Below are 27558 nucleotides of genomic sequence, written 5' to 3'. Positions count from 1 at the left end.
TTGTATAACGATAAACAGGTATCATACAGTTTAAAAGACCTTCAATGATTGAATAAAAACATACACATCATATCCTCAAAATAAACTATCCTATTTTGTAAACATTTCTTTCGATTATTAGTTGATTATTATTAGTTATGGACTTTTTAGATAAAGGCTGCAATCGTGTTACTGTCGTTTTGTTACAATCTGTTTAAGAAATATTTCAGTTGTGGTGAGTCGCCTCTCACAAGTCCCTATCTGGTACCCACACGTGTGTCTTATGATGACCGGCGTTGACTGGGTCGACGGCAGGCAGAGTTGAATAAACTCTCAAAGATCGAAGTCGTAGCACTACAGAAACTTTGTTGGACGGGACAGAAGGCGTGGATAGCGGGTAATGAGTGGCTGTACCGTGTAAATAATACACGGAAGTTCTATTGAAGATGATGGAAATCCGAAGCTAGGCGTATCGGACCAGCTATAAATGCGTCGAAAACAAAATACATGAGACGAAGAGATTCTAAAAAAGAAACACTACGTCTCCCACCACAAAAATTTCATGTATTTTGACAGGATATCGTTCGTATTTTGGACACAGAAAAACCCTTCGTTCGAGTGAAGCACGCCAGTGTGCGAAATTGCCGTCTACAAAACGCTCATTAGAGGGGTTGTTCTCAATGCTGCCACGAGACTTGGACAATGTTGGAGGAGGATCAACGCGCCCTTAGGTGCTGGAGACTATCTATGGCATATGCAGATGGAATACATTACATGGAGCCGGCGTATGCACTACTAATTGTAACAGCTACTTGGAGAGCCACATATCGTACGGACAGCTAAAATTTTATAAGAAATATTGAATTTAAAAAAATCGTTTAGTTTTATCCAAAACACATGTGTCGCTGACACTTTTGCAATCAAATGGTAGGTAGAGATAAAATATGTTCATTTTGAATTTTGATTTTTTACACAAATTCTGAAATTTTGATTGACATGATATGTCGTTGTTTATAGTTTTTGTGTTAATAAGTCTTAGAAGCTGATAGATATCATGGATAAGTGTTACCAGTCTAACTATATTTGATACTATTATTAGAAAGAAGTAATACGGAACTGGAATCGAGAACTGTTAAATGTAATTAAATAATGGTATGTAATGCGTTATTCTATTGCCTTCAATCTAAAAAAAGTCTCTAGTCTGAAGCTGTTAGAATGTTTTATTTTTACGTAAGCAGTTGAGTACGCGATTTTGATTGAAAATCGAATCAACTTATTATATGACAACTCCTACTACTGAACCTATAATCATAAAATATACATCAATATTATTGCAAGCAGAGAATCCCATACAGTATCCAACCATACTAAAGTGACATACACAATATTTTCACGTAATAACAGATACTCTAACTGCAATAGGTATTAAAAAACGAAAAATATTCATTTTGCTGTTCAATACGTACGTTTCTTTCCTATCTTCCGATTAGCTAGCTTTTGAATTTTTGACATTATTTAACTTATGAAACGTTACTGACCGCTATACACTTATCACATATTTCATTGCATACACAGAAAAAATATTGTAAACATAAATGAATTAAGAGGAATTCTAGCAAATTCCTTTTATTGAACAATTCTGCTTTGGTTCAACCAATGCTTTTTTGAGACAACCAACATTTGTGTGAAACAATATTCTACATTAGAGAAAGCATGTTTTGTTTCAATCTGTGAAATCTCGGTTTGAAACAACTGAAATTTGTTTGCGTGTTTCAATATTATTTCAAACATATCTTACAGCGTTCATACGAATTTCATATGTGATAGGTGCATTGAGAATAAAGGTGTCTTGTACACACAGAAAAATTGTAGCTGTTTAGTGGAGTAATCGAGCCTTTCTCATATTACCAATATTTTCAAATTTATCACTAGAGGATTCTGTCGCTAAAATTTTATTTAAAAATTTGTATAAAACTTTAAAGTTTTGTTGGGTATAAACTAACATAACCTTTTCAATTTGTGACCTTTCATGTTAGCCTAAGCAATATTGTTTTCTGCTTGTAGATATGAAGTAGTGACGTACATTTTAATATAGAATAAATAAACTCTGACTAATTAAATTATGCATTTAACCAAAACATATTTGCTCATAACATCTATATATTCCTTACGCAACTTTTGATTGTTTTATGGTTTTGTCTTAACCACAATTAAGGAAAAGTTAAAACTTATTAAATGCTATCTTCTTTTTAATCAACGATTAACGGGCAAATTTTCGCTCAAGCTTCTTTCTTTACTCATGGTAACGTTAACTCGTATCACTTGTCTCGTATTGGGACTGGATGTACGATAACAAAGCGATCTGTATCCAAGCGGTATAGACAATGGTGGTGAGTCTTCTCTGACTTCATCGGATTTATCTGGGTATTGTTCATATTCGTCTATTTCGTATGAATCTAGATTGAGAAACGGTGAGCGCTCCAACGGTTTACATGTTTTGTCAGCTATTTGAGGATATTTTGATGTTCCAAATAGTTTTTTCTGATGCCTATTGATCATATCTAGGGATATGTTGGAGATATTATCCAACAAAATATTGGTAAAACTATCTTCGTCGTTTTCTGTTATAGGTCGAATATTACATTCAAGGGTTTGTCGAGACTTAAGAGGGGTCATTTTTTTATCCTGAATTTCAAATCCTTGAATGAATATTCGTGGTATTGTGCTCTGATTAGCCGACGATTCATCAGCGACTGCGTTGGATTGATGGAAACCAAAGGCTTTGGCCAAATGTTGATGTTGCACGCAAAAAGGAGGTAATTTACGGGGGCTTTTGAGATTCTTTGGAGCTAAAGTTTTCGTCCCTGGAGGAATATTTAAATTGACAATCATCAGCGGAATCTTGTTAGTTTCGGCCGACTTTCTGAAAAGAGAAAAAGAAAAAATAAAACATAAATTATAACACAAGAGCGCGGTTGAGCTAATATATATCAGTGACTGCCATTCGAGGTCTCATATATAGCGTGTGAAAGTTGTTTCACGCTGTTTTGTGAATCAACACAAACTGCTAGCGCCTCGTAGATTAAAAATAATTTGGTTGTATCGTTTGCCTGTTTCTTTTGTGCCTGTTTTGATATTATACGATTCTAGTGAATGCCAATCTGGAAGTGACTCATGATGTCTGCATGTTTTCTTTCTGACCCACAACAAAATGCAGTGCGTTGTGCTTTGAAGCCGAATTGTTTTTTGTTCTCTTTCTAATATCTGGAAGCAAAGGATTCTCGCTCTCCGATGCTCGATTTCGAGATCACCGCCAATAAGCAGCACACTTCATTTAATGTTTTCTCATTAGTCGACCCCAGCGGTTGCTTCAGGGTTCTCAGAAAAAGAGCGGCGTTGATGCGGCTACAACCGCGTCAAAACTTATTTACATATATTTTTTTAATTATGTGAATGCGCTATATTGGCTATCAAATATTAGCAATCAAACGAAGCCGCTCTTAGCTCAGATATTGCCCGTAGCTATGCCGTGCTGTGATTCTGTTTCGGACATAGAAATGATATATATGCGGATAAATGAAACTAGATCCAGATAGATATAAACTATATTTGAAAAGAAGAAAGATATCTTCTTTAAGCATGTGACGCGTTTAGTATACAAGCTTCTCACTTTTATTAATAGACTGGAATCGATAACAACTAAATATTTGTTTTAATACTGCCTATTGTACAGAATTTTTTCTACCAGTCTAGGCAAAATCATGCATTAGCTGTACGGGTGTTATTGATTCAATTTGTAATTTGCTCACAACTTTTATATGAAGCTAAACAATTTTGAAGCATTCGAAGTACATTTAGAATTTCACAAAATTTATAAAATGTTGAAGACATAAAGGAGGTCAAACATCTCCGAAAACTTTAAAATAATGGAGAATCCCACATATTTTTGAATTATGTTTTTAGTAAGCGATTTGCTATTATAAATTACATTAAATAAAATACGTTTATTTTGTACATCATTTTTATTCAATATCATATAGTTCGCTATTGGCTGAAATCATAGAAAAGAAAACAGTCTAACATAAAATAAAATTTAAATTGGAACTCCAATGGACTTAATGAACTTATATAGAAGTTTCATGTAAGGAAGGTCACGACAAGCAAGAATGTCGCGAGCTGGGACATTGGATTGTCTTATTTGGGTACGCAAGGAATCTATTAGTTGAGATCTGACATCACGATACTGCACGTATGTCCAAACGACATGATCAATATCGAGATAACATTTGCCATAAGCACAATGATTAGTCTCCAAAATGCCCAATTCGAAGGAGATGTGCATCTAACATGTAGTTATTGGACATGAGTCTGGACATCACACGAATGAAATCCCTGTCCACATCCAGTCCCCTGAACCATGCCTTTGTCGATATTTTAGGAATAATTGAGTGCATCCACCGACCCAGATCATCTTTATCCCAAGAAGCTTGCCAGCTGGCAAGTGTTCTTTGGCGAGTCGCGCTATAGAATTCGTTGAAAGCAATCGGTCTCTCATAAATTTCACCCTCAATAGCAGCACGTTTGGCTAAACTATCGGCTTTTTCATTACCTGCAGTGGAACAATGAGCCGGGATCCAAGCTATTGTGATTTGATAATTATTATTCAACATGACGTTCAGGCACTGTTTTATTTTGTCTAAGAAAAACGGTTCATTTTTGCCAGCAGCGTTTGAGCGAATGGCTTCAATTGCACTCAGACTATCTGTGAAAAGAAAATAATGGTTTGGAGATAATGTGACGATTACACTCAAACTATAATGAACTGCGGCTGCTATATAATCAGATGCAGGTTCTTGAAGCCTAAATGAAGCCGAAACATTATTGTTGAATATACTAAACCCAGTAGCCTCTTCAATTCGTGATCCGTCCGTGTAAAATATTTTCTCAGAGTCAATATGCCTGAGCTTACTAGTAAATATTTTTGGGATTTCCATCGAGCGTAGGTGTTCCGGGATTCCACGCACTTCGCGCTGCATGGATGTGTCGAAAAAAAAGGTTGAGTAAGGGACATTTAGGACGCTGTCACGGATACGAATATATCTTGAAGGGTCGATTTCCTGTGACATATGGTTAAAATATACTGTCATGAATATTGTTTGAGATTGAAGCTTAACTAGCCTTTCGAAGTTATTAATAACCAGGGGATTCAGTACCTCACATCTTATTAGCAGTCGCGATGAAAGCTCCCAAAAACGTTCTTTCAACGGAAGAACTTCCGCCAGAACTTCAAGACTCATTGTATGTGTCAAATGCATGCAGTCTGAAGCAATTCGCAAACAAGGATACTGAATTCGCTCAAGTTTGATAATATGAGAGTTTGCAGCGGAACGAAAGCAAACGCATCCATATTCCATCACTGAAAGTATCGTTGTCTGATACAATTTTATTAGATCTTCCGGATGAGCACCCCACCAAGATCCTGTTATTGTTCGAAGAAAATTTACTCTTTGTTGGCATTTTGTTATCAGATACCTAATGTGCCCTCCCCACGTGCATTTGGAATCAAACCACACCCCGAGGTATTTGAAAGTCAAAACCTGTTGGATCATTCTTCCCATCATATGAAGCTGAGGCTGCGCGGGATCATGCTTTCTTGAAAAGAAGCTCTGTTTTCTCCGCAGAGAATTCGATGCCCAGATGAACAGCCTAAACGGACTAGATATAAGTATCTTGCAATGGTTTTGCAGATCAATAGCTTTGGGTCTAGTAACTGAAACCACGCCATCATCTGCCAATTGTCTTGGTGTACATGGGGTTACTAGACAGCTGTCAATGTCATTCACGTAAAAATTATAAAGGAGCGGACTGTGGCATGAGCCTTGCAGGAGACACATGTAGCTAATTCTGAATGTTGCCAAATCGCCATGTGAAAAATACATGCTTTTCTCTGACAAAAGGTTGTGCAAATAATTCTTTGTAATCGCTGGAAGTCCATGTTGATGGAGTTTGTCTGAAAGAACATCAATAGAAACTGAATCAAATGCTCCTTTAATCTCTAAAAATACAGATGCCATTGCTCAGCTGTTCTTATAATTAGTAAGTTAGACTATAAATACTTCCTTTCCTGACCACGTAACAAGTAAGTCAACGATTTTTCCTACCACACATATCACAGCATAGTGGCGTGATATCTAAATAGTAAAACCAAATGTAAATAATAAGGTAGAAAATCACGTATTGTATTGCAATCCATAAATGTGAAATTAATGCACCAGGAATCTTTGAACAAATATATTATCCATATTAATGACTTTCAAATTTAATTATAAATTGATTGATATAAATTAACAAAAACTAGAAACAGTTTGATTAATACCTTGGTTACCAAATTTTGATCATATAGGGTAACGCTAATTGTTATCTCATACACAAAAACTATTAGCTAGAGTGATATCTGCTGTCTCTGTTCGATAGATTGACCTGAAAATAGGTGCATTCGCTTCTAAGAGCCGGAACAAAGATATTGTATCCGATTTTATCACCATTCGTCGATTGAAGATCGAGTAATCGGTAAAATAATATGACGACTCTGCAAATATGGACAGTGCCTATCTGTTCAAACAATCAATTATGTCAACCGCATAATGCGGTACTACACTACGCAAGCATGGTTTCCGGGTTTGAAACTTTCAATTTGGTTATCATCATAATGTTTAACGAAAATATCGACTCTTACAAATGCAACTCTTTGCAGTTAATGTTGCTAGCGGCAAACGAAAGCTATTAAAATGTTAATCAAAATATTTTATTTGCTGTCATAATCATAAAACATTTTTGCTATCAAACTGACAACGAGTAGCTTGTAGAAAAATCCTGGGTGTCGGCATCTCCTCCATACATAAATTAAACATCTATCAACAAGACCAGCAGCAACGACCACACTCTAGTTCTCTGGTTGCACGGTGATGACGAGCAATTTAATATTCTTACCTCCCATGATGTCCGACCGGGTAAAGCGTTGAATCTCGGTCGATTCCGTCTAATTTCCGCGCAGTGCAAGGTCGAATGATTGGTCCTTCATTGGGCTCACGTGGTGGCTGGATATGGCGTTCGGTTAAACGCATTCTTCGACACAACATGTCCTACGTGAACTGCTGCGACATAAGCTGACCTGCAAGTAAACATTCCACGCAAATACGATTAAAAGCACTTGCGGTAGTTCTAAAGAATATGATATTATTGTTACATATTCTATGTGATGATTTGGATGTAAATGTTGTTGGAATAATAATTTTCAAACAATTGTTAAAGTTATGTGTGGTGATAGATGAACCAGGAAGTAGAAGGAAATCAGTTTATCACCTAACAATATGTTACATTACATTTTCCACTATGTCAATCAATCAGTTTCCAAACATCTTCTATTGCTATGACCTCTCTCGTCAAGATGGGGGTCCACGTTGTTGGACATCGAGCCTACATGTGGCACCACCACCGCGCGCTTTGATGAAGAATTAAAGGTTCGGCGACTGCGGCAGCATGATGCAGCGCGGAGTTAAGTTTATTTTCTCGGGAGAAAAGATTTGAAATCATAGCACATAAACATTGAGGATAATAATAAACTAACTTTAGTTGAACAGATTGCGTATCTTGTGTCTTCAAATTTCTAGTGGACGGTAGAGACATAGTGAATAGTTTATCATATGCGTACTTTGCTCTGACCGTTCGATACAGGACAAAATTGAAAAGATTTCATTTGAGTAGGGGTGATCTTGTTTTATTGTCTCCTAACGCGTGATAGAAGTCGATATACCTTCGAACCGTGAACATATGATTGGAAACAGTAAACTATTTATAGTTTCCAGCAGTCCACAGGTCCGTGTTCTAGACTGTTCCAATGCATGAAATTTTTCTGTTTTACAGTCTCAACAATGGTAAGAACGGTTTTGTTTTATTCGGCAATGAATTTCCTTCTTGCTCGAGTTGCATAACCGATGCACTTTTTGGTATTCAACTTAATCGCTTCTAATTAGCTTTTGTTCTACATATGAATATATTAACAGAAAAGTGTATAGTGATACTTGACATTAATGCTTAAATTTTTGAATAATTTTCCAAAAACCCATTTTTCTATCTGACCATTAGAAAAGTCCCGTTCTTCCTATACAGCATCCCTAGGTATCTGTAGTACGTCGGGATGAAACGGTGAACTAGCACGGTGGTTGAAAACCATTTTATGGCTGTCGCTTAGTCGGCTTGAAAATTAAATTATCAACGATATCATGTTACCGATTTTTTTATTCTGCGCTGAATGCTCTTATTCAGAGAGCACACTTTGCTTCAATATATGACGGAGCCAGTTTTTAACAGATCGTGTGTAAAATTTAATAAATGCTGCCTAGGGCTCCTTGAATATAGCTTGAAGATTTTAGCAGTCGACCATTGGACATTAGTTCTTTTTCTTTTCATCATCTTCAAATTGTCCATATGTCGAGCAGCAAGGCCCATCAGTAAGCGTTAATGTCAGGTAAATATCAAAAGGCCAAATTCAATGGAAATCATCTTGGAGCTAATTTGATTATATTGAAATTGACAATTGCCACCAGACAACATGATGCTGTATTGAAGAGAAAGCATTGTAGGTGGCATAGCAGTTTTTGTTCATGATCCATATACAAAGTAAAACAAAGTGACTTGGTATTATCATTCCATGGAATTGTGCCATTCTCATTTAGGGGCTAAGGGTTTCGTTCGGCGGGTAAGCAAAGCCATGGCACTTCGGTGCCAATTAAAAAATGTTTTGTATATATCATAAACTTTACGTCTGCTTAGCGGCTCAAATTGAACTGTTCGAATTTGCGCTAAACCAACCCAAGGTTATGGATCGTATAAAACGATATCTTATCACGTTAGTATTGATATAGTTAGAGTAGACAAATTAACTACAGAAAATACAATATTCTGAGTTGAATTTTAAAATCTCACACATGAGCCACTAACTGCACGTGATCGTGACACAATTTAATTTGAACTGATTGGTGTGATAATGCATTTCTCTTGTCATTGACGCGGTCTTTTTAAAACATTTTTTCACTTTGTTTTATTAGGATAAATTATGATACGAATTTGAGCTCATTTTTGAAAAAAAAATCGTCCAGATTAATTCGGGAGGCAGTCACGTACCCAGAGGGGAGCCCGAGGGGCCCTGACCCCTCCCGAAATCAAAAAACAGATATATAATTATTTAGATGGACTAAATGTAACACATGTAACAACAAGACAGTAAACGTAAAGAAATGTAATACAATAACAGTTCCAGTGAAAAAGTGTCTGTTAAATTCCCAAAACGAAATCCTGGGCCTGTCGGGAGGTTAACAAAAGCATACCTCAGCGCTTACGTCACATATTCGGAAACATTCCTCAAACCAAATGTGTCAGCAATAACACATTTGAACTTTACTATTGCACAGTGGTCTGAAACTGGAAATTAGAGAGACAAAAATATTTTTGCTCTTAAATTTTCTTGTAGTTGGTGTCTTCACAAAAGTTGTTTGTATTTAACTGGCGCATCTTTTGATGTAAAAGATCATTAGGGTGGTCGATGTTTGGATTTAAAACAGAATTTTAATTTTCTTAATAGAATTCAAAAATTATAGCTTTTCACAGCAAAGTTGTAAGGAATTTTATTCAGAGCAACTTTGCCATCTTCCTGCCTCGTCATTTGATCGAGTCTCATCAATTTTTTGGAGTAAAAGTAAGGTGGCTCTCAAAAAATCTCCGTAAAACTTGTTTGTTTTACGAGAAAATTACCTTCCAAAGATTTGTCGAGCTTATTATTGAGCACAATTTTGCTCAACGAAGCTTTTCAATAGAAGCTATCATTCAAACACAATTTGAGCAATACTTAAATGAGTTAAAAAAATAACACCCTTCCAGATATCTCTTCAAACTTTTCTTATTTTAGTACCTTTCAGTAGCTGTATGATATTACTGGGTTCGATTTCATAACGATTCGATCCCCACACTCCTGCACTTCTATTTGGTGACTACAACAAATTTGATCTTCAGTGCCATTTCTCAGAGAGATCTCGATTCACTGCATTCGCATATGTCAACTGCCTGCAGCGCTCTTTTGGGCCAAATCAAAGTTATGTTGAATCGAATCCAACTCGCTAGTTGGATCTTGTTCTCGCTTACGATACCGCAACACCGTTTTCTGGCCGATTGAACCTCTTACGGATCTTGACACTGATCGAATTTTCACTCAGAAAACCCATTCCAGTTTTCTATGAAAAGTCTGTTGTATTGCATTACCAAAATTTTCGTCGAACAGACTATAACGTTTTGAAAGATTCACTCTTTCATACAAATTGGCACGTTCTCGATTCAATTTCCGATGTTAATGGTGTAGTAGAGTACTTCAGTGGAGCAGTTGAGTACGATTTTTCCTGTGCTATTCCTCCTAAACGACCTCTACGGTAGCCACATTGGTCCAATAGTCGATTACGTGCATTGTAGCTTGCTCGATCAGCTTTCCTTAGCAAATACTGCAACTCCCGTTCTATTTATTTTAAACGCCTACTGAATATATACAGTAATAGTTACCGCCACAACGAACTTTATCTCTATACTCGATATGTAAGACGAGTCGAAGAGAGCATTCGCTGAAATCCTAATTGGTTTTGGTCGTTTGTTAAATCGAAACGATGCTTTCTATGTTCTTAGAATAAGAAACAACCAGCAATGATAATGAGAAATGCAATTCAATTGCGCAACACTTCGAACATGTATTCCACGGTCGTTGCGCCACATCGAGACAGATAGAAGAATCCACAGTAGGTATACCACGTGACGTGTTTAACTTCGGCATACCTTACATCACAGATGGCATGGTCACAGCTGCCTTATATCAACTAAAGTTATCGTTTGCTGTTGGTCATGATAGAATCCGCTCTTCTGTGTTAAACGTGTTTCTGTTACCCTAATCCGTCCGCTAGCAATAATGTTTAATCTCTTGGTTCAGCGAAGTAAGTTTCCCTTGCGCTGGAAGTCTTCTCATATGTTTCCGGTCCACAAAAAAAAGACGACAAGCGTCTTGTCGCTAACTTTCGAGGAATAATATCCTTGGGAGCTTACTCCAAGCTGTTTGAAATTATCGTGAACGACACTTTGTTTTCCTGTTCCAAAAATTATATAGATTCTCAACTTAAAACTGTATACGGAATATGGGTGATAGATTGTAACGGTTGACTTCAATTTCAAGGTGGCATCCTTCTAAAAAAAATAGAGTTTCTACTCGTGCAGTTGATTGGTTTAAGTCCTATTCAACGAAACGAGTGTGTGGTTAGTTGGTTCAGTTATGTCGGATGAGTTTTCGAAGCTTTTGGGAGTTCCACAAGGTTGCATCCTCAGCCCGCTCCTGTTCTCGATCTACATAAACGATGTGTGTCTGTTTTTGCCACAGGATTTACCGGAGCTTATTTTACGCAGATGACATTTTTTTAAATTAGCAAGTGCCTTTCGGTTTGCATGGAATTACAAAATATGCTGGATACATTCCAAACATTTTGGACTTGAGCGTTCAAAAATGCAGTAATATTTCCTTATCTTTACAAAATCTTTACAAAATCTGCGAACTCTTCCTCGATCGAGGCAATTCAACAAAAAATCATGAAATACCTTGGTCTGCTCCATGGCAGTTACCGTCGTACGAAGACCGTTTCCGTGTATTACAACTCGACCCATTAATATTGAGGAGATCATATGTTAAAGAATCATTTGCTGCGAAACTGTTTTTAGCCAGTGTTGACTGCCCTGCTTTACACGAACGGCTAAATTTGTATGCTCTTAAGAGGCCTTTTCGGCAACTAAGATGAATTTCTGCTATTCCGCTTTGTGTAGAAAAATACAAAAATAAACAAAATAAGTTAAATTTCGTAGTATTTTGGATACCTCTTCCGGAGCTTTCAATGTTTCATCCCTTTAGGGTGCTCTACTGGAATAGATGCAGTCATATCTAACTGGTCGTGAGATGTCTGTAAAAATAGAAAATAGAATAACAACACCATTTGCTGTTAGCTGTGGAGTTTCTCAAGGAAGTCATTTAGGACCGTTCATATTTTTACTCTATCTCAACGATCTCTACTTCACTGTAAAATGTTTCAAACTATTATTCGCTGATGATTTCAAACTATATCATCTGATAAATGGTCAGGATGACGCATGCTTTCTACAAGCACAACTCATGCTTTCGCAAAATGGTGTCATGTCAACAAGATGGTACTGAATGCCTCTAAATGTTCCGTTATATCCTTCTCCCGAAAGCGCTCAACAATTTTGTATGACTACAACCTCACGCAAAACACTCTCAAACGTGTATGGTTTGTGAAAGACTTAGGAATTATTTTACACAGTAAACTTGATTTCAAGAATCACATAATTTATTGTGCACTGTCGAAGTACGGAAGAATCTCACGTGGAGAAGGTGAATGAACCATAAACTGCATTTGTTGCTGGGAGGAAAAGTTCAGTGAACGTAAATTTTCAAACAACATTTTCAAAGCACTGTGAGTAAAACTTGTTGTCAATTTCAAAACTGAGTAGAAGTTACTCAGTCTTCTAAATCAACTCACTTTTTGACATCTGAATTAATTAAGCAAAAATGAGTACAAATTACTCAGTTGAGAGTAACATTGAATTAGCGTGTACGGCTAAAATATTATCATCCCTTTGGCCTTTGTCACAGAGAACAGACTTTAAAGATCAAATTTTTTTTTAAACCTGTGTAAAGCATACAAGCACAGATAACAGATATACAGGCTCACATATGAACTGTGTGTAAAATTTGCTCAATCAGCGTGGCGAACACTTACAGATGTCACCAAGATCGACACGAGGTGCCACAACGATTTGGGTGCCGCTTTCACAAGAGCCACAATTTTGGGCGCAACATTCACTTAACTCTAGATTTTTGTTTTGCTGTTGGTTAAAATGGCAAATTTATTATTATTTTATTCCGATCGAATTCTAATGTGATTTATGCGACATGGAAATATAGTTGTCCTTAACACTTAGGGAAATCGTGCAATAAGTGTTAAAATTGTTGTAGTTGGAATATTTATATAATAGGCAGGAGGATTTTGTTATCGTTCCGGAACGTAGCGGAACGTTTTGAAAGATCGCGGCGAATAGTCGGGTAGGTGGCAGTAGTGTTTCCAACGTATAGCAAATTTGAAATTTACACAGGATTTTGAAAATTTTTGTTCGAGCCTGTATATCTGTTATCTGTGATACAAGTGAAAATTCATTAAAAACCTCCCATGCGTACGATTTGGCACGCATGAATGACCATCGTATGCAATCTCGAGTGCAAGAGCCCATAAGCGATTGTTGGGCTGCTCAGAACGCCTCTATAGGCGAATTGCCAACAAACCGTTAATTTCTTACACACATGAAGTAGGAAGTCTGTTCTCTGTGCCTTCAATTTCTTGATCAAAGATTTTAGTTATTTCATCTCTGCTTATGCCTTGATTCCATGATATACAATATTTATCTATTCTGAAAAAATGTAACGAAGAGAAAATTTTAAAAACTATGTCGGATTTTGTTTGTGCAAGAGCATGTCTCGCATTCAAAGAGTCAGTACATTTTTGGACGATCGAAATGTCTGCAGAATTGTATCAATAACAGTTCACTAGTACGTTTCATTCAAAGCTTGTTGGTCACATCTATAATAGAAGTGAATGTCATGCAGCAGACGCAAAAGACATGTTGTAAACCAACAAGTCCCGACTATAAACTTTGCCCGAGTTCCAACTGTGGCATGTCTAATCAAAGCAATAATTTCTACCCGAAGTAGCAATTAAAACTATCCTCGCCTTCCCAATTCTATTACTTTTCGATTCTCGTGGTTTTCCTCTCAGGACAAGCGTCTGCAGAAAGATTCTGTAAATGAGATTTTTCGATAGCTGTAGGGCGTGCGTGGGTTCGATCTGTCTAACAATGGAAAGCGCACTTCATGGTAGGCTTCTTCGTCAGTCTATTTTTCTTTTTTTCCTCTTCATACGCAAGTTTCACAATTTTAGTGCCGTTCCAGTCCTGTTAATGTATTTTTTTCCTTTTTATTGTTATTCGCATGTTCTCCGTCGCCTTCCGACACTGACGTTCGTATGGCGAAGACTAATGCATAAAACACAAAAGGATAGAATTGAGTGAAAATCATGCACAGTAAAACTTGTAGGAGTTGTTTATGCTTCACTGCTCAGTGCAGGATGAAGCAGGAAAGGTGTAGCGAAAAAATAAATAAATAAATGCGCCGATTTTACTTCTTTTTCCTAATGGCGTTAGTTTCGCCGTATGCTTCATATAATGTGATTTTATACTTATCTATTATGTTCACGACAGAAATAATAGCAGGGATGGATTCAGGTAGAGAAAGTTGTCAGTCCGGGAAGTCAGCATTAATAAATGTTTTTCGCTCTTCGATATTAAAAAATAAGTTCTATATTTTCGTGCCAATCCGTACATAAGGTCGTGTTTTGTATCGCATGCATGTATGCTTAAGATTTACTCAACATATAAAAGTTTAATTTTCAATCGACGATTGCTGTGAGCACCATTGTGAATTCGCCTCGTGAGACGACAACGAAAAGGTAAATAAATCAATTTATAAAATTTTATCTGTAAATTTTATCTGTAAATATTTATAACCGATAGTATATTGTTAGTTTCGTTGCAGTGATCGTAATATTTATTTTGCGCCGCGTAAAAGACGATACACTGAGGTCTTTTTTATGCGGTTTTTTACGCGACTTTTTTATGCGAATTTTCAGAGCTATGCGGTTTTTTTTATGCGAAGTTTCAGAGTTATGCGGTTTTTTTATGCGAATTTTCAGAGTTATGCGGTTTACCCTTCTGCGGTCTTTTTTTATGCGAAGTTTCAGAGTTATGCGGTTTTTTTATGCGAAGTTTCAGAGCTATGCGGTTTTTTTTATGCGAATTTTCAGAGTTATGCGGTTTTTTTTATGCGGTACGTAAATTCGCATAAAAAAAGACTTCAGTGTATTTCATTCGAAATTCATCTTAAAATAATGACATAACCTATTTTCGTGACAGATAGAACGTTATCGAAGATATTTTTTCAGTCACAGGCAAAGTTTTTTGTTTGTTTTCAATGCCATTTGGAATTAAGTGGCATCTATACCTATGAATCGGTAGATACGCAGCACAAAACTATGGGAGAGGTGCCTTCTGTTTAATATGAAACGCGTCTAACACTAATAGAAATTGATCGAATAATGTTTTGTTTCTTATTATTTATTATTATAGCCACTGGTCACAGATTTTCCTTGCGATAGCACCAATAATTGCGTTTTTTTATGGTCATAGATGTTTATAGATGTCAAGAATACATTTTCTTATGTGTAATGTACTTAAGAGTTTCAAATTAGTTACAGACAAGAACTTCATCCTCTGACATCTACCCAAATACTACAACCACATTTGAGAAACAAAAAGTATCTGTGCTTATAATAAAATATTGTTTCACTCCAAATTCGATGTTCTACCTTTGACGTCGGATTGATAAAAATGTTTTTCTAGCGAAAAATTTTGTATAAATCCGCACAAGACAAATTGTGTGAAATAGCACAAGCAGACTGAATTTCGAACATTGCTATTCTTTTAACTACGAGACTGAAATATATTTGACTGCATTCATTTTTAAAATATGAAAAAAGCTAATTTTCGAGTTATCTTACAATATTGAATAGTGAATCATACAATGCTCATCATATTTCTGATGGCTTGGATAGACAATTATGATCTTGTATCTCGAGATACTTGATATCCAAAACGCATTAATCAACCAAAAGGTAAATTTTGAAACGGTGCCCCATGGTAAAGTATGACTTATTCACGTCTTTTTCTTGTTGTTGTAATCCGAACCAAATGTATTCTAACCACTCGAGAATGCCAACGCGGGCTTTCCAAAGTAAATTGCAGGGTAACGGGTCCCATTTTTTGCCTTTCTTATATAAAATGGCTATGCAATCACTGTGAAATCCGACTTTTAAACGGATATACCATTCAACTCAATTCGTCGAGATCACAAAATGTCTGTGTGTGTCTGAGTGACAAATAATGTCACTCGATTTTCACAAACTTAGATTCAAACGAAAAGTTTTTTGGTCCCATAGCTTACTTTTAAATTTTATCTTTATTCGACTTCTGGCTCCGGAATTACAGGGTGACATGCACCAAAAGAGCAAAAAAAATAGTCAATCACGTTTCTCAGAGATGGCTGAACCAATTTCCACAAACCTATTTTTTTTACTTAGATTCAAATGCAAGATCTTATAGCCCCATACAATTTTCTTAAATTTCATTTGGACCCGACTTCCGGTTCCGGAATTACATGGAAATATGTGCAAATCTATGAGAAAATGCGCACTCAATTTTCTCGGAAATTTTTTTAACCGATTTTTACAAACTAAGATGCAAATAAAAGGTCTTGAAATTTTTTAAAAAGTCCCGGAATTCAACATCTTATTTTCGGTTCCGATATTACAGTGCGATTTTTCACAAGCAAATTTTTATAAAACTTACTGGTAAATTCATCTAGTTGGCTGACCTTGTTAAATAGTGGATATATAAATCTACTTTGGGACTACTAGCCTCCAGTTTCAGTTTCCGAAAGCACTGGTAATAGTGAAGAAAAGCTCCAAAAACGGAACTCACTTCGACTTCTCAGCAACGATTAAACAGATTTTCACAAATCATGATTCAGATAAAACCTCTCATTGTCATTGTGTTTGTGCAATTTCATCCAGATCCGACTTCCAGTTCCGAAATTATAGATCAATGATTAAATTACGAGAGTTGGCATAACTGTTTACAAATTAGAAAAGTTTTGGTAGTTTATACCTAAGAAAAAGTTTTTGATTTTATTCAAGTTCAATAAAAACTCTTAACTGAATCTTTTGATGTTTTTAAAATTATAAGTAATATAAGAAAGGCATCATTACACCACTAGGTGTATTAAAAATGGTTTTTTATTAAAAATTCAGCGTTTTTTATAAAATTTAGTGGAAAAATATATATAAAAAAACATGATGGAAATATCATTAAATTTTAAGAATTTACATTATTATTAAAATATGTAATATTTTCAAATATAATTTTTCCATTCTAAAAATTTGACAGTATTTTCTTCCGGACCTCGGACCTACATTATATCGATAAAAAATCAAAGCCTTGGTATTACATTCCTGTAGTGGAATTTGACCTTCTGCTTCAACAGACTTCGCAGCCGATTCAGAGTGCTACGATTCTACTGACACTACGAATCCTTCCAGAAATAAAAAATCAACAATACGTTTTCTGAGACGTTTGAATTTTAAGTGCCAATTTTAAAATAAAAAATGAACGAATAATTTTTTCAACAGCTCTAAATTTTTTTACATAGTCCTCATTATAACCTAGAACATTGCAGAAGATACCAAATCGATCAGACTAACCGTTTCTGAAATATATTTCTAGGGATTGTTACTTATTCCATTCTCAAAAGTTAGACAAGGGTTAATTACATCATGTTTTGCTCACAGGTCAGCTTTTCCTTCCTTCTCAAATGTGTCGGTAAATGTTAAAATTCAACAAGTAGAATCATACACACACAGATAAAAAGATTTTGTGATTTTACATTTATTTTCATGCACATATTTGGAGCAGGCAATTGAATGGAAATTTACAAAACAAAACGAAACGGTTTGTAAATATACAGTCTTGTTCAATGAAAAACTAAATGAATTTTAATGTAATTTTACATCAATCATGGTTTCAAATCAAATTTTCGTTTCCATTGATGTCTATTTCATAATACTATCGGTTTACAAGTCGTGTAAGTTTCATCTTTTCTTTCTGTGCATGGAAAATTATCTAAAACAATTTGAGAGTCTCAAGCGAACTATCAAATTTTCTTTCGTCTGGAAAATTGCATCTCCCAAGCATCATATACCGGTAATTAGATATTTAGTACTTTATGTACAGCCTAAAAAATGTACAAAGACTCAGTAATTAGGTACATTTTCTGAGTGATAAGTAACTCTCTTCAACTGCAGATATTTTTTCTCCCAGCATAGGAATGCTGCCAGGCGAGAAACTAATCTGAGGTCATATAGCTCTTCAAATGTTATCTTGATTGCTTTGAACTGTTGTAAAGTACCGAAACGTTCGTTGAATGGTGCCCGACATTTTTTTTTGTATTTGAACACCGAAGAATGTAGCGCTGGGAAACTTATACTAAAGAATTCACAACTTGTAACCTTAAGAATTATTAAATTGTACACTTGTAACACGAAAAACAAATATGGAAATAAATTGCATGCTACGTTATCAACAAAAATAGAATTGCACAGACACATTTATGGAATTGAATTTTCAATATATATATATATATATATATATATATATATATATATATATATATATATATATATATATATATATATATATATATATATATATATATATATATATATATATATATATATATATATATATATATATATATATATATATATATATATATATATATATATATATATATATATATATATATATATATATATATATATATATATATATAAATGGTTGGCATTTCTAAAGTGCGACCCTGATCACATTGAAAATAATACGTTAGCAGCTGGGCGCTGAATTCCTAGAAAAGGAACATATTTTTGAGGAAGACAAAGCACGGAGAGCTGTTTCAGAATGCAGTTGTGAGAAAGCAGTAGAGATTACAGCTTTTTTTTCTCGTTCGTTTAATTTTCAAAATAGATTATGTTCGGTGAACCATTGTGTCAGCAAAATGTTCACCAGGATCCGATGACGATGATGGAGTGCGAGTGGGTATGACATACAGTCGACTGACGGAGTTTGCAAAGGAAACGGCACGAACAAAGTGAATATTCACACACGCACAAGAGACAAAAACCAACCGAACAAAATTGATTGCTGATTTCGATCATGCACTTTACGATTGCCTGAATACACAAGAGCTTCCTGCTTTTGAGTAGGTGTCGTGTTTCTCTCCCACTATTTACTAGTTCATTTTCCCACGATGTTTTCCGCTGAAACACCGAGAGAATTTCTCGCAGGTGAAATCCTTTCTCAAGAGCATATTTTGTGTTGTTTTATTACATCGTGGTTCAATCTATTGAACCATTGAGTTACTCATTAGAACGAATACTTGGAAATATTCGATATGAAATTTCGTTCCGAATTCTACGGATTATTTTTTTAATGTTCAATGGAAAAAGTTTTAGAAATTAAAGTGCTCGCTACCCCTTCGTCCTTGTCCTGTTATTTTTTTCTCTAGTTCAGTCTGCTAATCACATTCTATTGGAAGTTTGGAGTTCATCGGGCCGTGGTGTTTTACTTTGATTTATTAATTTACTAATACGTACATCGGAAACAAAATTTGTTTCGAGCAAATAGCAAGTCATCGCAATTCAATTGAAGTTTTTTTAGGAAAAGTAAGGTAACTCTTTCATCTTAGCTCCATTAGTCTCATATACGAAAACCATTGATTAGAGTGAAATCTGGTGTCTCTGTTCGATATATTGACTTCAAGAGAAAGATGCAATTAGGAGCATTCGCTTCGAGTTTTCACGTCGTTTTAACATCAATATTCGAACTACTATTTCTGCGGTATTGCTTCTTAGAACCGAAGCAAACATATTGTATTCGATATTATCACAATTCATTGATTGAAAGTCGAGTAATCGGTAAAATAACATGGTGATTCTACTTATGAGAGGCTGTTGGTACTCTATTGTTGAAGTCTGCATCAATTGAACAAAATTTATTTTGAATGTAAAGCTTATTCTCATATTCACTATGTATGCAGATTGTGTTTTGAAAATAACGCAATCGAAAAATGATTGTACACTGGAGCCTCAATATACGCGTAAATTAAATTCCGCGTAAATTAAATAAAACATCGCGTTATTTCAATTTTTTCGCGAAAAAAAAAGGTTTTTCAAATTTTATTTGATTTTAGTGTAGATAACATGAACAATCCTACTACGTCCGATGCTTTAGCACCTGAGGACCTTCTTAGCAAGTTCTGAGACTATGGAAATGCTTAAAAGATGTTTCAAGATTCAAGAACTACTTGGAGTGTTGTCCTTAGGGACTACACTGTGTCACAGCAAGAACTACAACTTTTTTGTTTGTGGTTTATACTTTTAGAGCTACACATTGCTTATTTGTTTATTCATTGCTCTTCCAGGTAGATTCTCAGTCATCCAAGAACTTCAGTGAAAACAGATCTTAAGATCTTTCAGTAGTCGATGAATAGTTATTCAACGCTGCTCATACATACTGCTTACTTGTATATATTTTGATCTTTTCTCGGAACATTCCTAGTCATACAAGAGCTTCAGTGAAAACAGGTCTTAAGATTCTGCATATATAAATGTATCGTATACTCGTCTTCCAAAAACTGTATGACATGATCAATTCGTATATCCTGCTGTAAATGCCTAATGTTTCTAAAACCATAAACATTATTTATGATTTATTAAATAACTATTCGCAGTTTATCCAGCCAAACAATTAAAATTTTCTCTTATGACATTTTCACAGATATTGCGTGATAGGCAAGTCGATACTTTTCACGCAGCTCACTCTGGCTCACAACCCAACATATTGGATCAGAAAATCGAAACAAAAAAAATTCATTTGTTGTTTTGTGTTTGCTTACATAATTTTGTTCTTAATAGAGCAATAATTTTGTTCTTAATAGTTCCTATCTCATGCCTCCCCGAGCGTCTATGGTGACAATTGGTCAATAGAACGGCGTCGACTGGGTGCTATCGCCTTCTGCGTTAGTAGCCGAATGAGAGGGTGCGAAATGGCTTGTAGGGTGAAGCCCATCCTAAAGTGCAATATTTATCATGTGGTTCTGTTGTTTGTTGCATTATTTGTTATATATTGAATTGAATTATATTACATTGTATTATATATTGTTATTATTATTATTATTATTATTATTATTACTATTATTATTATTATTATTGTTATTATTATTATTATTATTATTATTATTATTATTATTATTATTATTATTATTTTTATTATTATTATTATTATTATTATTATTATTATTATTATTATTATTATTATTATTATTATTATTATTATTATTATTATTATTAAAAAAGACATATTATGTTCCCTGCAGTACTACGACGAAAGAAGAGCATAACTTACACTGCGACATCAACTGTTATATATTGTATAATAGCATGTATAGTTTCTATGAGAGGGCGCCACTGGAATTAAATCCATACCATTTTCAGTTAGTACCAACCTTCAAAAGATACGTGTATAAATTTGACAGCTGTCTGATTATTAGTTTGTGAGATATTGCATTTTGAGTGAAGCTACTTTTGTTATTGTGAAAAAAAATGGAAAAAAGGAATTTCGTGTGTTGATGAAACACTACTTTTTGATGAACAAAAGTGCCGCCGATACCAAAAAATGGCTTGATGAGTGTTATCCAAACTCTGCACCGAGCGAAGGAACAATTCGTAAGTGGTTTGCAAAATTTCGTACTGGTCATATGAGCACCGAAGACGATGAACGCAGTGGACGTCCAAAAGAGGCTGTTACCGATGAAAACGTGAAAAAAAAATCCACAAAATGATTTTCAATGACCGTAAAGTGAAGTTGATCGAGATAGCTGACACCCTAAAGATATCAAAGGAACGTGTTGGACATATTATTCATGAATATTTGGATATGAGAAAGCTTTGTGCAAAATGGGTGCCGCGTGAGCTCACAATCGATCAAAAACAACAACGAATTGATGATTCTGATCAGTGTTTGGAGCTGTTATATCGAAATAAAACCGATTTTTTTCGTCGATATATAACAATGGACGAAACATGGCTCCATCACTTCAGCTGAGTGGACTGCACGCGATGATCCGAACCCAAAGCGTGGAAAGACTCAACAATCGGCCGGTGTATTTTGGGATTCGCATGGTATAATTTTCATCGACTACCTTGAAAAGGGAAAAAACCATCAACAGTGACTATTATATAGCGTTATGAGAGCATTTGAAGGACGAAATTTCAAAAAAACGGCCTCATTTCAAGAAGAAAAAAGTTTTGTTTCATCAAGACAATGCACCGTGTCACAAGTCGATGAAAACCATGCTGAAATTGAACGAATTGGTCTTCGAATTGCTCCCTCATCCACCGTATTCTCCAGATTTGGCCCCCAGTGACTTTTTCCTGTTCTCAAACCTCAAGAGAATGCTCGCTGGTAAAAAATTTAGAAGCAATGAAGAGGTAATCGCTGAAACTGAGGCCTATTTTGAGGCAAACGACAAATCGTACTACAAAATTGGTATCGAAAAGTTGGAAGATCGCTATAATCGCTGTATCGCCTCTGATGGCAATTATGTTGAATGATAAAAACAAATTTTGACAAAAAAATGTGTGTTTCTATTAAACGATACGAACTTTTCAGCCGAACTGATATATGATCGTCTTATATTATATTTCGTTATGTTATATTATGTTGTATGGTATTATGCTGCATTGCATTATATCATCCTATATTATATTATATTATATTATATTATATTATATTATATTATATTATATTATATTATATTATATTATATTATATTATATTATATTATATTATATTATATTATATTATATTATATTATATTATATTATATTATATTATATTATATTATATTATATTATATTATATTATATTATATTATATTATATTATATTATATTATATTATTTTATATAAGGTTATATCACAGACACCAGATATTTAACAGACATTCATGCATGCAAAGTCGTGTGCAACGGTAATTTTTAACGAATTTTCACATGCATGCTTTACACAGCTTTTTAGAAAGGTTGTACTAGCTTGGATGTCTGTTCTCTGTAGTTATATTATATTATATCATGTTATATTGAATTATATTATGTTATATTATATTAAATTATGATACATTGTATTGTATTATATTAAATTACGTTACATTGTATTGTATGATATTATATTATATTCTATTATATTGTATTGCATTATTTATATTTTTATTATTTTTTTATATATTAAAAAATAGGTATAGAATTCGCTCAAACTTTAGAAAAATTTTCCGAAGCCCAGAAGGCCGAGTGTCATATACCAATCGATTCAGCTCGACGAACTGAGCAAATGTCCGTGTGTATACGTGTGTGTGTCTGTATGTGTGTTGTCAACAAAGACGTCGAGATCTCAGAGATGGCTGGACCGATTTTGATCAAGCCAAAGCCTTGGTATTACATTCCTGTAGTGGAAGTTGACCTTCTGTTTCAACAGACTTCGCAGCCGATTCAGAGTATACAGAACCAGTGCGTGGCTGGTGCTACGATTCTACTGACACTACGAATCCTTCCAGGTCGGGGCTCGAACATACGACAACTGGTTTGTAAGACCAGCGCCTTATGCATTGAACCGTCAACCCGGTTTTGATCAAATTAGTCGCAAATGAAAAATCTTTCCGACACCCTGAAGGCTATTAAATGGGTTTGTGATCGGATGTTGAGTTATACAAAGTTTTATGTTAAAATTTTCAGTTTTTTGACAATATCTGTCACAACTGACCTTGAAAACAGAAAATGTTTTTATACTTAGATTCCACACGGTAATAGCTATCCAACAAACCATCATTTAAACGGAGATATCGATATTTTTGTGTGAACGACTTTGATGTATGAGATTTACGCGTTTGATGATAAAGCTGTTTCGGATCCAAATGAAACACGATTTTTTATACTGTCGCATACAATTGTTTCTAAGTTCCAAAAATACTGTGTACAGCATCTTTTTTCATGGCATTTTACCTCGAACCGATTTTAGCACGGTTCGTTTTTGGCAACATAATCGTTCGAGTATGACATGTAAACTAGATGATGGCAACATTTTTAAGTTGAAAGTAATTCCCTAATTATTTTGATTTAGACTACTTACAGTAATACACGCTGGAAGAACATAACTTCCATATACCATTCGACTCAGTTCGTCGAGATCAGCAAATGCGTGTGTGGCAAATAATTTCACTTAATTTTCTTGGAGATAACCAAACCGTTTTCTACAAACTCAAATTCATATGAAAAGTAATATATTCACAAACAAGGTTCCTGAATTTCGTTTGGATCCGACTTCTGATTGCGGATATGTGAAACGAAATTAAAATAATGCAACTCATTTTTCTCGCAGATGGCTGATCCGATCTAAGATTCAAATGAAACCTAAGAACCATCTACGATTCAAATGAGAGGTCTTAAATCCTATAAAACATCTTACTTTTTAGTCAGATCCGATTTCCGGCTTAGGAGATACAGGGTGATTAGTATAAAAATGTCCATTTCACATAAATTAATCAGGTTAATCGGGTTTGCTGATTTGTATAGTCGATAACCAAATAAACTTATTTCAGTTTTAGAGGAATTCAGTTTTCAAAGATGTTTACACTGATTTTCAAACATTTTGATACAAATTTAAACTATACAACTACTCAGCTGAATTTAACTGATTTCGGCCACATCGATTTTAGAATTCCGGTTCCAGTATCGAATCGCTTCTCAAAGCTCAATCATTTTCTCAAACAGGGTCAAATCGAACTTCAAAAACAAAAATTCAAATTAAAGGACTTCTGGTCCCATACAAAATTGGTGAATTTCATCCGATTCTAGAATTACAGGATGATGAGTTTGTAAAATTCATACCGATATAGAAGATTGTTTGGCGAATTAATTTATGGCCATACCAATCGGTTTGGGTTATGCTAGTTCCTGAATACCGGCTCTGGAAGCACCATAAATAATGACGAAAAACTCTAAAGTGGAACTTACTTCGACATGTCATGGAATGTTCAATCGATTGTCACACGTTAAGATTGAAATTCGATACGATTTGCAGTTTCGACATTACAGGGTAATGAGTGATTACAATCTCAATTTACCGTTTAAAACGACGATAATGTCATGAGAACTAAAACACCGAAAAATATCCATGCAAAAAATACATGCGGATTTATAAAAAAGGTATCATCTCACTGCTAGATGGATTGTTCAGGTTTTTTATATTAATTTATATTATATTTTATTATATTGCATTATGCTCAATTATATCGACAACGAGGAGGGACAGGGAGTGCATCAAGGTATCTTACAAGTGAATGACTGGATGATGAAACTGATTGCCAACCTGAGTCATGCGGGGAAAGCTGTTGTGTTTCTCCCTGAAGGTTTGAAATGAATAAGACGCACCCTTCTAACAAACAAACCATCAGGCGGTTTTAAGCTGATATAGTGAAATTGTGCATTATATGGCTGGATTTTCTTGCTGGAAGTCTCCGGGCCCTCAAAATCTATTTTGGCCTTCTTAACAGCAGTATTATGAAAGCTATCTGATAATCAAAGTAGATCCTACTTAAAATCTCCCCGCATACACTGGTAATGCCTTGAACTGATAGTGGCTCCACACATACATACATACATACATACATACATACATACATACATACATAAATTGAAATTTCCATCATTATACAAAAACCTTTTTTTACGCCATCATCCCTTAAATTAAATAAAAACGTTTTGGAACTTCTAACATTTATATTTAACATACCAGAAATAGAAGTCGGATTCGGATGGGATTTGACAGTCGCCTAAGGAACTACACTGAAGTCTTTTTTATGCGAATTTACGTACCGCATAAAAAAAACGCATAAAAAACCGCATAACTCTGTTTGTGCGACGTGGCATTTTCGGGACGTCAGGAAGGACTTAAGCAAGTGACTAGCGGATTATATTGATTTGCGACGTGGCATTAGCAGATCAACATAATCTGCTAATGCACTGATCAGCTGAAAGCGAAACGTAAAAATGAAAATAAATTTAGTCATGTGTACTTTTGCACAAACCGGTGCACAAGAGGTACCAAAACACCTTAATTAATAAATTGTTGTCAAACATTGTTGTTTGATTCGGGTAATATGGTTGGAAGAGATATTTTGTCAGTGCGATATGTATAAGTGCCTCTACTTCAAGGCTCGCCCATCCCCTTTGGTTTGTTCTTAGGTAACGGATGAATCATATCGGGGCTACTGTAAGTCTGCTCGCATTCACTGGCAAGATCCAATGAGTCCATAAGCTATATTTGATATCAGTAAAGACCCGCTACAATAAAATAATAATAGGGAACTGTTATTAACTCTCGAACATTTAGAGAACACGAAATCTTGGCTTTAATTATGTAATTGACGATATTTTGAATTGTTTGCAGGAGGAAAACTGATAAATGCTTAAGATTTTCGCATGATACAAACATTGTTACATACTATTCTCGATGAATCAACTTGCATTTACAATAACAATAATATCGTTGAAGTATACCCTCAATCATGGTTTGCTATTTTAAACTATTGTTTTGCTAGCATTCTTGTTTTCTAAAGTAAATGTGAAACTAAAAATTATCAAAGATTAGCGGAATAAGCTTACACAATTTGACTATTAGCTGCATTGGATCTTGTGGACAAACCCTTTTATCCAAAAGTATCAAAATTGGCCCGATAACAATGCATTAAATATTCATTCACACCCAATTACGTCTCGCAGCAAAAATCTCGGGAAAATAATTTGCTCTAATGATCGCTGTGTGAATTTCGGTGCTCTGTTGTGCCGGGATGTTGTACTTACAATCAAAGCAAGTAACCGTATCGCAACGCTCCTTTCTTTCCTTCGCGTTGAACTCGTACACTTCCCAGCTAAGCAGTAACCGAATCTCTCCACGTTGTGGGTGGACCAGGGTACGTTATCTGACTTTTATAAACACATTTCTCTCGCTTCACCGGATTTACTTGTTGTTTTACTTTGCCCCAGAAGGTACACCACGCAGCAACACCACTTGCGTCTTATCCTGCGGCAAAGTGTGGAAATCGTTATAAGAATTACATCGAGGCAAAAACTCAAGTGGCAACATTATTCTTTAAAATAAACAGTTCTTTCAAGACTTTTCTTCGCACTTTTAGATCCTGGTTTTTACGGAAACAGCAATCCATAGAAATGCGGTGAAAGGGCTGTATAGAAGCTTACATTTTTCCTGGCTTTATTTTGAATCGTTTGAATCATTTATCCACCGCTGTTGAAAATTTCATCTCACATTAATATTTCATGATAATTACACCAAAGCTTTCAAGTTTCAATTTCGCTGATTATTTCCCTTATATTTAGGGGAGTTCGAAAGAAAAATCTATCGATGTCATGATTAAATATTGATTACATTCTATGAGTACAATGGCCGTGACCATCGAAAAATTTGTTTGATTTAGTCGGAATTAAGTAATTTAATTTAGTTATGGAATTTCTTTCCGGAGTTGAATATACGGAAGGGACCAACTAAGCCACTCGTTCATTTCACGATTCTTACTAGCACTTAAATTGAGAACGACCGCGTCCAAACACCGTTCGACCTCGCGCTTCAGCAACGGAATGCA

General features: G+C 35.1%; 1 protein-coding gene across 5 annotated transcripts; it reads right to left on the bottom strand.

Annotated features, from left to right (window-relative positions):
* LOC131428484 (uncharacterized) lies at positions 1-27558 on the bottom strand. Of its 5 annotated transcripts, XM_058592465.1 has the most exons (5): positions 27158-27558; positions 26762-26981; positions 11932-12014; positions 6970-7150; positions 1-2902 (listed from the first exon to the last, which is right to left on the bottom strand). In XM_058592465.1, exons 4-5 carry the CDS (start codon positions 7116-7118, stop codon positions 2233-2235), a joined length of 819 nt encoding a protein of 272 aa, XP_058448448.1. In that variant the 5' UTR covers positions 7119-7150; positions 11932-12014; positions 26762-26981; positions 27158-27558; the 3' UTR covers positions 1-2232. The 5 variants fall into 5 exon arrangements, with proteins under 5 accessions (XP_058448448.1, XP_058448451.1, XP_058448450.1 ...); XM_058592468.1 differs by lacking the exons at positions 26762-26981; positions 27158-27558 and adding an exon at positions 26564-26747; XM_058592464.1 differs by lacking the exon at positions 11932-12014 and having other exon boundaries at positions 2-2902.

The sequence above is a fragment of the Malaya genurostris genome, chromosome 2 (assembly GCF_030247185.1).
Source record: "Malaya genurostris strain Urasoe2022 chromosome 2, Malgen_1.1, whole genome shotgun sequence".
Lineage (NCBI taxonomy): Eukaryota > Metazoa > Arthropoda > Insecta > Diptera > Culicidae > Malaya > Malaya genurostris.
This window is presented reverse-complemented; position numbering and strand designations above follow the sequence as displayed.